The sequence below is a fragment of the Prorops nasuta genome, unplaced genomic scaffold, assembly GCF_024137725.1.
Source record: "Prorops nasuta isolate Cenicafe-Biocafe unplaced genomic scaffold, Cenicafe_Pnas_1.2 PNAS00009, whole genome shotgun sequence".
Lineage (NCBI taxonomy): Eukaryota > Metazoa > Arthropoda > Insecta > Hymenoptera > Bethylidae > Prorops > Prorops nasuta.
Window position 1 is genome coordinate 5,241,765 of NW_027116806.1, and position 17,712 is coordinate 5,259,476.

The 17,712-nt window shown below is 36.7% G+C and overlaps 1 protein-coding gene across 1 annotated transcript; it reads right to left on the reverse strand.

Moving 5' to 3' along the window:
• Window positions 1–92: 92 nt before the first annotated feature.
• On the reverse strand, window positions 93–12,390 carry LOC136776373 (uncharacterized). The gene is made up of 5 exons (XM_066731842.1): window positions 12,024–12,390; window positions 3,949–4,186; window positions 3,638–3,764; window positions 3,374–3,553; window positions 93–3,295 (listed from the first exon to the last, which is right to left on the reverse strand). Exons 2-5 carry the CDS (start codon window positions 4,157–4,159, stop codon window positions 1,453–1,455), a joined length of 2,361 nt encoding a protein of 786 aa, XP_066587939.1. The 5' UTR covers window positions 4,160–4,186; window positions 12,024–12,390; the 3' UTR covers window positions 93–1,452.
• Window positions 12,391–17,712: the final 5,322 nt, after the last annotated feature.

A 17,712-nucleotide genomic window follows, 5' to 3' on the forward strand; every position in this document is an offset into this window, starting at 1 on the left:
ATGGAGGAACAAATTGCAGTTGGTCCAAAGAAATGGGACAGTGCAAAATTAATTAGGAAATTTTGTAAATGAAACACAGACGATTGAGTCGATTATTTTTAATTGATAGACCTTTGCTGGGTCATCTTTTATTTATCGTTTAAATCACTTAGATAATTATTTTAAAAAGTATTTAATTGTATACACACGCCATTATTTCTATCAGAACGCCCAAGGTGCTCCGCAAACAAGGCCCTGTCGCACTTTTTTCTTATCGCACAAGCAAATTTCACCATTCGCATCTCATGTTTTTTTGTACATTCTCGCAGGCGTGACTAGATATATGGCTTTAATAATTGTAGTAATATCATTCAATTGTAACAATAATAATAATAATAAACAATACTAATGTTTAATAAAAAAAAAGAAATAACTCTTATCTACGAAATGGAAGTCTAAATTTATCTAAAAACATTTTTATGTTCCAGATCCTACAGCGAATAAAATAGTGTAAAGAGATTATGCAGTCTAATTTTCGTTTACTATCAACTAATTAAGCTCTTACAGTTTTATCTGTACAACCAGGGTATTATTCAAATAGTGGTCAGCCTGAAAATCCGATAGATGGACGATAACAAATTTCAATAGTGGAAAATCCTTGGATTTAAGGAATAAAAGAATTTTTTGTTAAACATAATCTGATCTATCCATGGTTTCCGGTTCGACCGTTGTACAGATGACACCCTGTGCACACTGTATGCAAGTATAAGTGGGCTTGAATGAGCTGGTCAGACATTACGTAATAATGGAGATCAACGAATAGTCGTTGAAAAGGGAATAGTATGTGTTTATGTAAGTGTATTTATGTATATAATATACTGAATGGTGATGACAATAAGGAAAATGTGTAAGTTGCATCTTTTCACATACGTTCATAGACACAATTTTCATACATTTCTAATTAATGTACATATGATATTATAAATGCATTCGAATCCATGATTCTCAATCGTGGAAATCATATCAAAGAAATTATTGTTAAAATATTATAGCAAGAAGTACTTAAGCCCTTCAGGCTATTCTTTTCAATGAGCAAAGTCAGAGAACAGCGATAACTTCTAAACTTGGAGATAGTTTGTACGTTAAGTTTAAGAATAAAGTTACAAAGATGAAGAATCAGACAGTCTTTGCATTCATCCATTATTCTTTCCCTTACTCCCCAAAGGCCAAGACGATGGTTTTGTAGGATATCCGACATTTTCGAAGATGATGCAATCAATGAGTATCCCGATGAGTTTCAAAGCACCATTGACGAAGAGGATGCCAAAAATAAGTATTATCCGACGAGTTTCAAGACGCGTTATAGGGAAGGAATTAAATTCCTTAGAGTGAGATGAGATTTTCGTTTTAAGCTAGGAAAATGTTTGAGTGATATACGTCTATAATGACGAGTTAAATTACAAAGATGAATAATCAAACAGCTTCCAGATTTTTTTTATTATTCCTCTTAATGAGTGGTACCACAGCCCACAGGGCAGTGCCAAGTATGAGGATAATTCCAAAAGCCAAGAATATGGGTTTGTAAGATCCAACATTTTCGAATATGATGCCACAAATGGGTGGTCCGATGAGTTGCAAGACGCCATTAACGAAGAGTGAAATTCCATAAGAGGAGGCGAGTTTTTCCGTTCCAAGCATGTCTGCCAGAATTACAGTAGTGATGCCTATGTACATGCCGGAAGAGAGACCGAAGAGGGCGCAGAAGAATGATAGCATCGTGTAACTGGTGGCCATTGGGAGTAGGGCCAAAGCTATTCCACTCAGTCCAAGGCCACCGACGAAATAATAATATTTCGGCACAAAGTCGATGTCGGATAACGAAGAGCCACTGATTCTGCCAACCAAATCCAAGGCCGAGACTATGGACAGTAGCCAAGCCGATGAGTGCTTGTCGAAACCTTCCTCGATGGCGTAAGACGGTAACAGAATCATGAAATTCACGTTACTGATGGCCGATGTCGTGTTGGAGATTAAAATTACCAAATAAATCGGGTCCCTCAACACGCTGAAGTCGAAGAACTTCTCGGTCACCGATTTGTCCTCAGTCGAGATCGAATTTACCTGTTTCTCCGCGAGACCTTGAACCTGTAATCTTTCTTCCTGACTCTGCGATTTGTCAATCGGACTCTGAACCTCCGATTTCTCTTCAAGATCATTGACCTCTACCTCTTCGTCATTGACGAGAGAGTAAGGAATCGTTATTTCCGGTTCGGGTACTGCAAGAGTGTCTTCAGAGATGCTTCTGTACACTTCCGGTTGGAAAATGGTCTCTTCCTTCTTAAAACGACTCCACGGATTCCCGAAGAATCTTCTCAAACCTTTTCTTTCCAAATTAAATGGTTCTTTATTTTCCAAAGCTTCCTCGGAGTTCGCCTCGTCCAATTTTCTATAAATCTCCGTCTTCTGCTGGGTATCGGTCATTTCTGGTTTTGAATTTTTACCATTTCCATTCGCCGCACTGGCGGCTTCCGCTTTGACTCTGTTACCATCTTGCTCCAGATTAGATTGGCTGGGATTAATTGATTTCCTATTAGAATTTTTCCACGAATTTTCCATTTCCTTATAGGAATGAAAATTGTCCTCCATTTCCCCCCGAGCTTCCTCCTGTTTTCTCAAGGTCGATCTAAGGTTCTTCACGTTTTTCACAATTTCCCTATCAATCCCAGAAAAATCCTCCTCGTTTAATTTCCTGTAAACCTCCGGTTTTTCATTACCAACCACTTCCGGTTTGAAATGCTTGTCACTTCCGTTCGCAGCTCTGATAACTTTCGTTTTGGTTGCATCCTCTTCGTTTTTCTTGTAAGATTTCAGCGAGGAACGGCCGTCGAGAATTTCCGTGAGGTTCTCCAGTTGTTTGGATGTTCCTTCCAGTTTCCTCAAGGACGATCGAAGGTCGTTGCGTAATTTCCACTTCCCCTCGTTCTCCAATCCTTCCTCGCGATACGATTGATCGAAATTGACGTTCGAGCTTTTCCACGAATATTCTACATCCTTTTGGTCTTTCGACGAGGAATGGCCATCGAGAATTTCCGTCAGGTTCTCCACTTGCTTCGACGTTTCATCCTGTTTCCCTTCGATGCTCAAAGTCGATTGGCGATTCTTGTCTGTTCCACATTTCTCCTCGTCCAACGACAAACCCTCGTTGTCCATTCCCTCCTCAATCACTACCATTTTCATATGCTGCTCTACAGGATGGTACAACATCGCGCACACCAATGTGTTCAAGGTCAATGCACCCATTATCAAGACTGCTCCTCTGTCGGTAAAACAGAAACATTATTGAAATTGCTTTTAATTAATTTAGACCGTGTGCATGCACTATTCGAGCTGTTACCTGTATCCAAAACAATCCAGTAAATACTGCAAGAAAGGCGGAAGTAGAATGGTACCAATGGCACTTCCGGAAACGCAAAGTCCATTGGCGAATCCTCGCCATTTTTCGAAATAGGCCGTCACAATGTAAATCGTTGGTGGATAGGTAAGTCCTGCTCCAATACCAACCATTAAACCATAACTGAAAGAGAAAAGATTTGGTAGGAACCAGGAGAGAGCTGATGGAGAATCGTTATATTAATTATGAATTGAAGATTTTAATTACCTGACGTATAAATATGTAACAGAATTGGCAAAATAGCTGAGCATCATTCCACAAGAAGCAAAAGCTCCCCCGATCAAGGTCACGGTCTTATAGGAATATTTTTTTGACAAAATGCTGGAGAGGGGTCCTGAAAAATAAATCATATTTTAAGAATTTTGATAATTCTTAAAAAGATAATAGAAAGTAGAGACGACGAAGAAAGATACAGTAGGATAAACAGAGAAAGGTAGAAAAAACGAGTGGAAGTGAAATATTAATTCTGGCTTAAAATCGCAAATGATCTTAAGTTTGACGAGAAGAACGATCCATACCTAGTGAGTTATAGAGGAAGTAGCACAAAGCAGGCATCCAAGAGGCAGCGGTTGACGAGGATTTGAATACGTGGAGAAATTCCACGAAAAGGACTCCGAAGGATTTGAGAGTTCCTGGGATCAGCAGATTCACGGTCAAAGCCGATATCAGCACCACCCAACCCCAACCACCGTCAGGTGGCACCATTTTGGTCTTCACTGTTTTCGCCATTTTCTATTTTCTTTAACCGGAAATAACCTGCGAAAAATAACAAAGTTTCTTAATTTCTCATACAATTTTCAACATTATAATTTTATGTAAGTATTTCGAATTGGAATAAAAGATACGTCGAAAATGCCTAACCTATCTTCAATAAATTTATTTATTTTCGTCGAGATACTCCCGCATATTTTGTTTTTGCAATACTGTACTTTTGAGTGGGAATAAAAAAAGGATAGTAGAGTAATTTTAGGGTAACATAACTTGGTTATCTATTTTTATATTTTGTATTATATACTCTCTGACGTTAAACGAAGAAGTTATTTGTTGAGAAAGAGTCGAACGATCGAGAAATTCGATCCGAAGAATGGATGTATCAATTGTCGATTGATTTCTCGAGTTCCCAGATTGTTGTTAGTTTCTCTCTCTCTCTCTCTCTCTCTCTCTCTTCGCGTCGTAATAGGTTTTATTCTAGCCGAGCAAAAAGCAGGCAAGAGAAGGCAATGCGTAAGTGCGTTTGTCACGCATGGTTTGTAATGGATACTTTTGGATCTTCCGAGATAAAGGAAGAGTTTGGGAAAAGGAACAAATGGTTGTGGGGGAGGAGGGAAGTACAAACAAATCTTCGATACACAGCGATTACGTAACAAAACCTTGACATCTATATAAAACGTACGAAGGTAATTCAAGAAGATGAATTTATCCAACGGTCAAATTAAAAGAATAAATTTTCTATCCCCTACCTTTTTCTTACGCAACAAATTTTACATCGGACAAGGTCGATACGTTAATTGCTATTTAATCTAATGCTTGATTATTTCAGCGAAAGGAATAATCTGTCGATATAGACGCGAAGCAAGGTCTCTTTCAAATCCCTATATCCAGAAATTACCTTGTTTCTCTGTCAAATTCATTTTATGACTTCTCATTCATCGGTTGTCCCACAAATTCTAAACTTGTACCTTGTAATTTTTCATTGTTCTCTTTACGAATATTTCTTGATAAAATACGAATGCACGAATATTGATTCTTTACTGCAGGAAACGGTAAGTTCGCGAAGTTTACTTTTAAAAGTCGCACACACGCGGGGATTGGCAGATTAATAATAAAAAATATAAATTGCTATTTTTTTAACTGCTGTATGGCTGAATGATAAGGGTAATGCGTTAACATTCAACATTTGGTAATTCAATATGAGTTGTAAAAATTATACTCCGGTATGGTTGTTGAGTTAGGTGTGTCTATTACCATATAGTACTCGTGTGTATGTATATAGTGGTTGGTGAGAAGCTTTTTCATGAAAGTTAGACTGGTTGTACGAAAAAGTCGAGTATCGTATCGTTGTTTGGCTGCTGTGTGTCTGAATGATAAATGTAAATTCATTAAGATGCAATATTTGGTAAGCCAGTGAGTTACAAAAATTACATGCCGGTATCTGGAGCAAGGATAGCTAAGTCTGCAAGTGAACGTTTATATATACTATGCTATATAATATATATATATATAGTAAATGTGTTTGTGTATATATATATATATATATATATATATATATCAACACAGTATATTATAGGACGTTAGATCACTCTGTGAAAAAAACAACATCCCATAACACGATCAATATCATAATTAACGAGATAAATGCCATTGCCACTCACCACTTATAGCTCGCCTTCCTCTCCTTTTTACTCCCTTTTTCAATATCTCCATAACGAACTATTACCTTACACACCGTCTAGTTTTACATAAAATGAAAAATATTTTCTTCTCAACACGTTTCTCTGACAAATTTCTCTATATTTTCCTATTTTATTTAAATTATTGTACTTTAAAAATTAATTTCCAGAACATTAGCAAAGAAAATAAAAATCTGTGTTTTATTTCTTTATAATATCTATACATATTTAATTCCCTTTATGCTCTATTGTAATTAATTGATACAATATGAAATCGACACAGTCGACCATTTGGACTATTGTTTTGAAAACTGATTAGGTTCTTCCAACCTGAGCTGGAGGAGTTATCGTTGAAAAGAGTGCGTCAAACTAAAATATTTCTGACGTTAACCGAGCTTCGGCTCGCGAAGAAGGAAAAAGTGGTTTTGTCTGTGGCGCTGAAGCGTTCGATAAGCCTGAGTAATCCGAGCACGTCTCAGTTACGGTTTTAATCGAGCGTGTGTATATTTTAATGAAAATTGCATTTCACCTACGAGAGTAGAGAAATACGTGATTCCTCGTGGATCAAACATGTTTTTTTCTCGTCTCGCTCCAAGTACCGCAATTCCGTTGATAATTAATCTCTTATCGACGCTAATTATCTTCCACATTTCAGGATTATTTGTCACCTTCTTTTTTCCTGTTTTTTATTTTCTACGCAAATCACCATGAAAAGCAGCACCATAATTCCTTATTCACGGTATAACTTCATTACCGAATAATTCCTAGAAAAAATTGTAGACGGAAAAAATATCCATGAAAATTCTGCTTCGTAATTTTACAATTTCCCCTTATTATTAAACAATTTTCCAATTACATTCAGAAAATAATAGAAAAAATTAATTTTATTCCATAAAAATTCGTCTATCGCTCTGATTATTGATGGAGAAAAGTTAGGAGTAACCAACAAAGATTTTTAATTATTTGTAAAATTGTATAAGAGGGAATTTTGTTGAAAGAGACGAATTTCTTGCGAAATCAGGGATAAAAATATATTATTGCTCGCATTAAATTGAAAGAAATGTGTTGTTCCATGTGACTTATTTTAATCGATTACCACTGGCAAATTTTTCCACGCTCATATATTTTAAACCTTCGACGTTATAGATTTCATCCATCGAGTCTATTCAAACGAATCTGGTTCTCCGTATATATTTAATTAATCGAGAATCGTCGAGGTAAACTCATTAATGCGTCCTAGTGTGAAAGGTTTCTTGGGAAAGGTCTTAATCGCGAGCGAGCCGTCTAATTGAATATTATAATTCTGCACCAGCTTTATTTACTATCTCGATCCGGTGTCCCGTGTCTATAAATTCGAGCAACGATAAAAAAAGAACCAGTGTAAATAATCAATGTTGAAATTCTTTCTCGGTAAATATATCGGAGCTAGAGTTCTCTTAACCAGAAGTTTTGCCATACGCTACATCCTCTGCCTTCCTGTTGCACAAATCTGTTTTGCCTTCGAATCTAAAAAGATTGACCTAATATATATATATAAGCAGTATTATAGTAAAATAATACATAAAATAAACTTTTTCCAACTTTACTACATCAAAAGATATGCATTAACAAATGTTTTATACATGTAACAAAAATCTACACAAATCCATTAATATAATTAATACACTTATAAAATTATTATATTTTTATGAGACAAAACCATCGATATTTTTCATCAATATTATAAGAATTCAAAACGATAGACGAATAAACAGTATCATATATTACATTACATTACGTAATATATAACTGTGACAATAGCAATAAATTCAAAAACATTGATAATTTACAAGCGTACACATAAATGAAAAAAGAATAAAATTCTAAGAAACAATTTCCATCAACTCGTTGTTATCTTATTTTTTTTCTAAATACATCTCGTTAGTGTACCACGTCCAAAACGATTAACTGCAATGCCGAGAAGAATAAGGATGAGATTGGGTTAAGAACGTACTTGTTTAAAAAAATGGCAAAAGCGCAAATTTGTCCACATTTAACGCTAAAGCTACCGATAAAGGTTTAACTTCATCGCAGAGAGTAGCTTTAGTGTCAAAATGCATTTAAGCAATTAGCAAAAACGGAATCGTGAAAAAGCTTTCGTGACCAAAATGGTTAAAAGAACGAGCGAAACTTTTGTGAGGAAAATTGTTTGCTCCCGGCGAGTCGTAAAGTGCGAATTTCCGGTTTCCGGTAAATTATTCGGTTCGATTCCGTCTTGCGTTGTGCAACGACACTGGGATGATCAGAAAAAACGAAGGGGGTAGAAAAAGGAAAGGATTCGATTAACGAGAAAATTATAGGAAGGAGGAATTTTGTGTGACTTGGTAGCCTCCATTGCGGCATTTGACATAATTTAACGGGACTCTGCCGATATCGTCCTTATCTTACTGGATTTGCGTCTGTCTCGCTTTCAATCCCCCCCCCCCCCTCCTTCTCCCTCTCCCTCTTCCTCTCATCAAACCACTTACCCCTTCCTCCCACTCACTTCCACGACCTTTAATTGTAATGATGTAAACTATAATTATTATTATTATGCATAATATACTTTTCAAAACGCAATTTTTCATCGAGCAAATTTTTAATACAATTTTCTTATAGAATACTTATCTAACCTCTTGATTTCCTCACGATAGTTTATTTTATTTTTAATTTATACGTAAAGTTAAACGCTTCTATACGACATTATCTTGCTGAAATAAATTTTGACTAAATTGTGTCAGTAAAAATATATGATCTACGACACAAGTAACTATATACGTTTTAAAATATCACTCCTAAATAAACTCAGCTTATCATTCTTTTTTAACAGGCAATTTCGCTTAGATTTATCACTTTTTACATTGCACGCTATAAAATAGCACCATGACATTGTTTATTTGTAGTGTATCAGATTGTAGTTATCGTTATTCGTACGTGTGCTTTTCTATTCTATTTTTATATTTTGTATAGAAGATACTTCACTTGTATGATAATACAATATTCTATTTTCTTCTTCATCCATCTGTCTAGCCTATCCTCCTCTATCACTCTCAATACAGCAGCGTCTACAATTTGTCTGCAATTATTATTTTCCATATTATTAGTATCGAGCATTAATTTGAATAATAATTAATTAATTATTTTATATTATCAATGCTCTACACATCTTTCTGGTAATATTGCAATAATCTTGTTATACCTACGCCTGCTTATATTTATGTTGATATTAATTAAAGACAGCGTTTACAAATCCACAAATTACGTTTCTTATCTTGTTTCGAATGTGCATTGTGCAATAATAATCGATGCTATTCTATTCTATATATTCTCTTTATTTCCCTACAACACACACTCGCTTTATTTTTTCAATTTTATCACTTTATCATTGTCATTGTTTAATGAAAAAGCCCGAATCTTCCGTAATAATTATTAAAAAAAAGAAACAGTCATTTAACGTTCATCGGAAACAAAGTTTCCATGTTTTCTTCCTCGTATTATTCCCCTCCTGTCAATATACCATAAAACAGTCACCCATTCTCCTCTCGTTTAATAAATAAACAAAAGACGATTTCACCGATATACTCTCGCTCTTCATTGGCTTTTCTTTTTTCTCTATCTCTTTTTTTACGCCGGTTGAACACGACGAAGAAAATCTCTTGCGTGGGTTAAAAAATAAATATTTGCGGAATCGCGATTGGTCGGTGGCGCGTGTAGATGATGATGAAAAAGACGTTGAATTTTCGCAAGGATTCAACGGAGAAACGACGCGAAGGAAAGGTCATCTAAGAAAGAATAGCGATTCTTTATTATTTTTTCAGCAAGGTTTATTTCGACTTGCGATCTTACCATTTTCTTTCTCAGCTTTATTTTTTACTATTATATTTTTGTTTACTAAATTATGAATTATACTAATGAAGCATTGCTTTTGTATAATAAGAATAAAAATTATACTATATCTATTATTCTTCTTTATTTATAATTGTTGCAGACAATGAAATTTATCGAAATTTATGCATTGCGTTTGTACATCGAAATAAATCTATCCATCTTTCCCTGCGAATGATGGTTTCACAAGATGTCGTCTCGTTGCAATACGCTAAACATTTTATTTGATTCACGCATCTCTACATCTCCATATATACACTACTCTCGTAAGAACGTGTCGCGTCCGTTACTCGTATAGATTATCCTTCTTACGTCACATTTCGCTATTAATTTTTCAATAAATCTTGCCAAAGCTATAATCTTCGACAAAATCGTTTATCTCATTACCATGCAGACTCGATAGTTTTTCATTTATCGGTATAGAATTCTCTTCCTTCTTCTTCCTACATTTTAAAGACTGTTCAAGTTTTCATCTATCAATAATTATTCTCTTCCAATAAAAATTGCTATCCCTCCACTCTTGTTTCTTACAAAGTCATGCAGATTAATAATTTTCTCATTCTAATTTGAAACTGTTAATTCCAGTGGCCTGGAAGATCCCCTATTGACTTTAATCGTGTTTGATCGATTATTAGAAATTTCCGTCGTAATAAAATTTCCTCTTACTCCCCCCCCCCCTCCCCCCCGCCTTTTTTTATGAACACAGTTGGGAGTTCGCAACGGAATTAGCATAACGCGCGTGTCTACAGGAAACGACACAAATATTGAATTGACAATTTGTCCCCAAAAATAGTATTCGGGACGGTATATTTAGATGATAATCTCGCGCATTAATTTAACGAGTCAGTGATTTTACTAGAGCTAGGTGAAAAGATTAACGGTTGAAGATTGTTAGCTTAACGGATCATCCCGATTAGCGGAATTCTCTCTCTCTCTCTCTCTTTTCGACTCTGCCTCTCTTTCTTTCATTTTCATTTTCCCCCTCCCCCATTACTCTCTCTCAGATTGGATTTAATCGAGGATCACTCTCAATGTTTAACATATAAATATTTTAACAAGTAACGTCTGTAATAAACAAACAATAATATTTCCAAACTCGCATCTCACGGTCTCGCGCCACGCGTAAACCATTCGCCTCTTTTGCATAGTAATTTTTAGCTTTTACAATTCTCTCCAACCATGAATGTTTCCCTTTCTGCCCACTTCTTACCAAACAATCTTCACGAGCGAGACTTCGATCTTTATTTTATCTTATTTTTTTCAACGAAATCTTGTGCATTGGAAAAATTTACGTTTTTTGGAACTGGATAAATTTTTTTCTTCATTTCTTTTTGTGTGAGTCGAATGCTTGAGACTACAACGAACGTTGAAATTGAATGAAGAAGAAGCGGATGACGAGGGGGAAAAGTTATGAGAATTCTTTGGCGATCTTCGCGAGCTGCGAACGTCTTACGATAATTTTAAGCGATTTTCTGGAAACGTAATTAAAAAAAAAACAATTATCATTCATTGCTTGTAGTAAGATTCTGTTTAACTTTATAGCACCGTTATAGGTAAAAGGAAGAACCGCCTCTCGTTATTTTTAATATACGATCAAACTGGTTCCACCTAAAAAGAATAAACCCTATAATCCGTGTACACTTTACCAATCCGAATACCTCCTCAACATTTCTGTCCTATGACAATTATCCCCTTTCGTATATTTATTCTTTTCCAACACTTCTGATTTTATTAAGCTCCAATTTTTTTAAGAAAGTCATAATGTATATTTGTTATTTTTTTCTATTTTTACATTATTATTATAATGAAAGCTTCTTTAAAATTGATGAAATTTTGGTCAATGAAGTTTCTTCGAAGATATTTTTACGCTTATTTTTATTATTCTATCGATAAGTAAAATTTGTTCTGTAAGACTGGCACGATCAGTTTTCTTACAACAAAACGTGTCAGTTTATGAAAATTTCCTTAATTTCTTAACGACGCGTCATTATCGTTTAAGATAATCGGAGGTGTACAATGAATAATCGTTCATAAAGCAAAAAAGAAAAACTCATTTTTCAATTTAAGATTTATGCAAATAAGCTATTTAAATACTACTTATACATTATTGTGTTTATTACGAAAAGTCTAATTGAGCCCTGTGCTCAAAGAACGATTTTACAAATGGCTCATAGTAAAAAATTCCAAATAGTCACTGTTTGACAGTTATTCATTAAAAGCCATCAATTATGTGAATCTTTCTAAATATATATAGTAATAGTATGCAATGAATGAAATGGGCAAATCTGAATTTTACATACCTGTTTCTCGAGCGTCTTTGTAGTTAATTCTTTAGGTAGGTCAAAATAAAAGGAGAGTGTGTTTCGACAACTACCGGATTCGGAACCGAATTGAAATTTCTAGAGATTATTAAACTACTCTCATCTCTTATCCTTGATCGATTTGTATAATTTGCAACGGATTTCCCCAATCACTGAACGTTCTGCCATATTCACTCTCGAGGAAAAACAACAAATTAGAAAATAAATCAGAGGTAAACTTGGGAGAGAAATTTTTACACTTAGGTGGAGGATTAGTTAGATGAGTGGCGAGGACTCGTGATGAAGGTTAAATGGAAGTTGGAGTTTCGGGGTAGAGTAAGAGTGGACGTAGAGATTTCGTGGTGTGTCGGACAAGCATAATCAATCGCGAGTGTTGGACTGAGAGCCGGCAGATCTCGGGTAACCCGTTCTCCACGTACCACCACTGCCGCCTCCGCCACCTCCACTGCAACCACCACCTTCTCTATTCCATCTCAGCTCCTTCTTCTTCTTCTTCATCGTCGTTTTCCACGTTCCATCGGTACCACCTCCACCACCTTCCTTCCTCTTCTTCTTCATCTTCAACGTACCACCACCAGCTGCCACCTCCTGTGCTACATCCACAACCTCCCTTCTTCTTAGCCTTCGACTTACCATCACTACCACCTTCCGCACTACATCTAAAACCTCCCTTCTTCCTCTTAGTCTTCAGCCTACCATCACCACCACCTCCCTTCATCCTCCTCGACTTCTACGTATTACCTCCGCCACCTCCTGCACTACATCCACAGCCTCCCTTCTTCTTTTTCTTCTCCATCGTCAACCGGGAAACGGCGTGCTCGACTGTCCCGCCTGGGGGGGCATCCGGTAATCTACCGTCCCAAGAATAGTCAACTTCTCCCGGTAAACCCATCCTCGCTGGAATTCCTGCCCAATTACACCTGCAGGATGATTATTATCATGAGGTGCAAAAAGTCTAAGATAAAAACCTGGGGAGCCAACATTATTTCCAACGAGGGTACTGTCAGAGCTCTATGTAAGGAGCGATTCAAATGGGACTCGAACTGAATTAGATGGCTACAGGTGGAAAACAAGCAGCCTTTATTTCTCAAAATAGAAATCCAGTTTGTAAAACGTTTGAAAAATTTGCAAAGATCATCCTTCGTACACGATCGTTGTCTCCCTTTTCTTCTTCTTGTTCTTAATCATATATCTATCACAGTTATTTTAAACACATTTGTTTACATTTAATTAAAAATGATCATTTGACAAGTCAGGGTATAAACTTTGGTCTTAATATTGCAACACGTCAAATGGCCTATTTCTAATGTAGACACTTGCCTGCAGAAAAAGTTATCTATAATTTCAGTGTTAATCCATCCCCTGCAGTCCTTGAAAAATCCCTACTCTATTCATGTACAACGACGATCCCTACCCCCACCTCCTACATACACCGCTTAAATTATTATCCCCTCTTTCAACTTTTTACTCTTCAATTATTTTCCACGCTCAATTAATCATTCGTTTTAATTTATATACTCAAAGTTTGGTCTAATCAAATCGTTTAAGCATAAATCGATCTTATTAATAAAGTGTTTGAATGCCAATTGTTCTAAATTTACCGTTTGCTCTTTTCTCAGTTGTGGTACATATAAATTATTTAAACAAATTATTTCATCTCGTTTCAATTATTCGTATACGTTTAGTCCAAGAGGAAGAGCGGAAGAGAGGGAAGGGGTGGGCAGGGCTGTAAGCAAGAAGAAAATCGAGCTTTCATCGTGAATCGGTACGAGAGGCTAGTGCGTTCTTCAAGGTCGAGCAAAGACTAATACAAATCGCAAGTGCAATTACGATGGAATCAACTCGAGGCCGCCAGGGACAACTACCTGTAAGTCAGCTTACTTACGTTGGATATTACCAACGTATCCAACGTTGGATATTGGATATATACCACCTGTTACGTTATATACATACGAGCTATCCTAAATCAAACATCAAGATAGATTTTATATTAAACATCTTTTCGAAGAATCATTCTTTATTTGTATTCCAGCTTGATCCAATCACGCGCGAATTGATCGAGAATAATGAAAATTTTCTATTTGGGAAAAGTTGAAATAAAATCTGGAAATGGTTCTCGCTTATGCAAGTGACTTAAATTATACTAAAATATAGATTGACAGCGTGTAGATTTCCTGTGTACACGATATATATATATATATATATATATACGAAGATCGTTTCGTAAGAACAAATTTATTAAGTTGAAATTATAATTCATCGACTAAACCAATCGATTAAAAAATTTATCGTATTAGGAAAACTTAATGTGAGAAAATCCTGCAGGATCTCGCTTATGCAGGAGACTCAAACTGTATCTACTGTTCCTATACTATCCTTACATCATTTTCCTTGCAATCGACGAACCAATTTTTTGTATCATTTTGAAAAATCACTCGAGGGTAATTGCCTACACATGTGCAGGAGACTTCAATGATAATTTGAGTGAATTTTCTTATCGTGTTGCTCAACATTGTAAAATCGAATTACGAGTAAAGGAGATTTTTTATTTCTTCTTTCGACAACTTGCGTAGTTTTTATTGCGACTCTTTCCGATGATAAATGACGGGCCATTAGATATTTCTAGAAGTAAAGTCGAAGACAGGTTGAATGCTTGCAATTGGTTGTATCGGAATGATTTAACGAAATAAACTAATATGATGATCGGTAAATCTAATAAGCGTTGACGTAATCGAGACGATTGCACATATTTCCCGTTATAAAGATTGACAGAGAAAATGATTGACGAGAGAATGGGATCGCTGATTAAGGAATAGTTAATAGACTCGTGAACGAAGTTGAGATGCAAATCAGGTCGATTTGTTGTGTGGAACGACGGCTTCTGTTGCATCCACACACAGGTAGCCGTCCCTGGAGATCGCGGCAATCACCGCGCTGTGATTCTGAGTAATCGTATATTAGCGATTGTTTCCATTGCTTTCTTGCAGCACTGTCGAAGGCCATTCGCCTATCTACGTATGTAAACAACATATTAATTGTTAATAATAAATCTCAGCAGTCAACAATAAACCAGCGACATATCAGCGTCCTTAACTAACCCCACTCTTCCTTGCTTTCTATATACTTTGTTCAATTTCCACCGCTCTTATATGTACGAATTATCGGACAGAATTCTCGTTGACCTTTAGGTATCTATATTTTTAAATAAATTTTACGCCTCGCTATATATTTATGTGTTTATCCATCGAACGAATTTTTCAATGTAGGATATAATGTTCAAAGGAAACCGGTCTCGTCCTTTTAAGGTCATTGACCTTTGCTCAAAATTTGCCGCTTCTTTTTTACTGGACCTAACCTAACTTTTAACTCGTTCGAAGGAAGACGGTTGGTTGGATTTTACGGTTGCCGATCGGTTAGCGTTTCAGCTGTTGGAAGACTTGGTTTGAGAGAATGTATTGAGTAAAGTGCAAAGACACGTTGGCGCGGAAGGTCGGCCGAGGACCTCTCCAGCGGTACGAAAAGTAAAAAGAAGAGGGAAATAGGGGGAGGGGAGCCAGCAAAATGACGAAGAGAAGCAGAAGAGGAGACGAAAACAAACCAGGTAAAGTCAAAGACCGAGTAACTCTAACCGATAATGGCGTACAGCAAAAAGCCTCGGGTGAAGAAGCCGGACGAAGAAGGCCAACGTGACTCATGTGGGAAATCTGAGCAAGGACCTCGCGGGATAACGCGAGCTTCGTTAAATTGATTTAAAATCAAGTAAATATTATTACAACGGTCTCCTCGTAAAAGTTAAAATGGCCGGTTGGGATGAGTAATTTTCGAAATGTATACGTTTAATTACGAGGAAATAAAAAGCTTGGATTCAAGGACCTCGGATATAACGCGGGTTCTCCATTAATTTTCTTTAAAAATGAAATGTGTATCATAACTGATCTCTCGCACAATCGCGAAAATATAATCCCCGGTTGGGATGAAAAATTTTCATAATTCTTTCTTTTAAGAGAAAGAAGAGATTAATTATGAGCTTGTAAAAACTTGGATTCAAGGACCTCTCGACTGACAGAAATGTGAAAGATTCAGTAGTAATTAAAATGATCATGGTGTCATAATGGTGTAGAAATATAACTTGCTGAAATGAAAAGATTCATTTTCAAGGTCCTTCGGATGGCACGAGTGCTAAAATTAGAATCATCCGGGAGTGTTATCATGGATACCGGGAAGAGAGAAGTTGAGAGACCTATCGGATTCGCCGGTTTCGCGAAGAGTCGAATCGTTCAAGTTCGCAATTGTACACCGTGGCGTTTCTCAAGGTCACCCTGCGATTTTTCCACTCTCAAGGAAAATCGTAACGTGCACACGGAAGACCATCGGGAGACGGATATCAATGACTGTTTGCATCTCGAAATGAAAAAATCCCGCGAAGGATACTCAATGAAAGCGATCCGCGCGCGAGATTGAGGAAATCTGCAAAACAAAACTGGCGGATGAGATAGAGAAAAATAAACAAATTACGGCGCAGCGATAATTTCAATTTAATCGTCGAGTATTTTATTGACGTGGGTAAACGGAGATCTAAGCGTCGAACGAACGCGAGATAAAATCATAGAAAATGGTAGGAGGTAATTAAACGGTGGTACCAAAATGGCGGAATAATCGGGAAGAGCGTTAATTGCGATTATTTTAGCGGTCGAGCGAAATCTCTCACGGATAAAAGAATTTTATCGTTGATGTTTAATTGGATTTATCTTCCTGAAATGAGAGAACCAGCACTGACCCGGTGAGGCTTGCCTGGTTGGCTCCAACTTTTTCCAGCCGGTCGCCGACGTTCGACCATTACGCTACAAGAAAACTGCACCAACAGGCTATAAAATTACCCGTGATTACCGAGAAACAACTGTTCCTCCCCGGTGCAATGGCTGCATTTTAAATTTAGACACGTTCGTCCCGCGCAATTTACAGGATTACTTACCTGCCAGGCTATTTTTGGTTCCACGCTATAGAAAATCGTCGATTCCACGCTCGTTCCCGGTATTTATCGATGCTCGGCAAAAACTGAGCCAAGGTAGATTTTCTCCTTCCTTTTTGCATTTCGCGATTCCTGAATGAACCTCGTCCAGACGATTATGACTTTCACGCTAGAGAATATTATGCATTCCTTTCCTATCGGACCAAATGTTTTTTACGTGTATATATATATATATATATGTGTGTATTATTTTTTGTCGAGTATGTTGCATTATCGCAGTCGTGAAACGAATTTTCTTTGAAAATTCCTATATTGTGGCTATTTTTAGCAACGTCTACCGCAGAAAATCACAAGAATCTCTGGGTTGATTTATCTGTCGTGCACGAGAAAAAATGAACAAGAGTATTGTCTCTCTTTTTTTTTTATAACTCGCAATATCCGAATGTATTTGGCTGTAAATTGCAACGTGATTAATTTAAGGTGCTCTCCCCTCGGATAAACTCTGGGGGTCTGTGAAGCTTTTCTCTCTTTTTTTGCCCCTTTCTTTTTCTGGTCGTCCTGGCCTGTTCCCAGGTGAGTTTTGCTTCTTTTGCGTTTCATCCCTTCTTTATTCGCGTGTGGACTTCGTGGAGCAGCAACCTTTTCAGGCTTGTAGATCTTCCGCGGAGCTTGGACTGCGTGTCCCTTATCCTTTCGCAT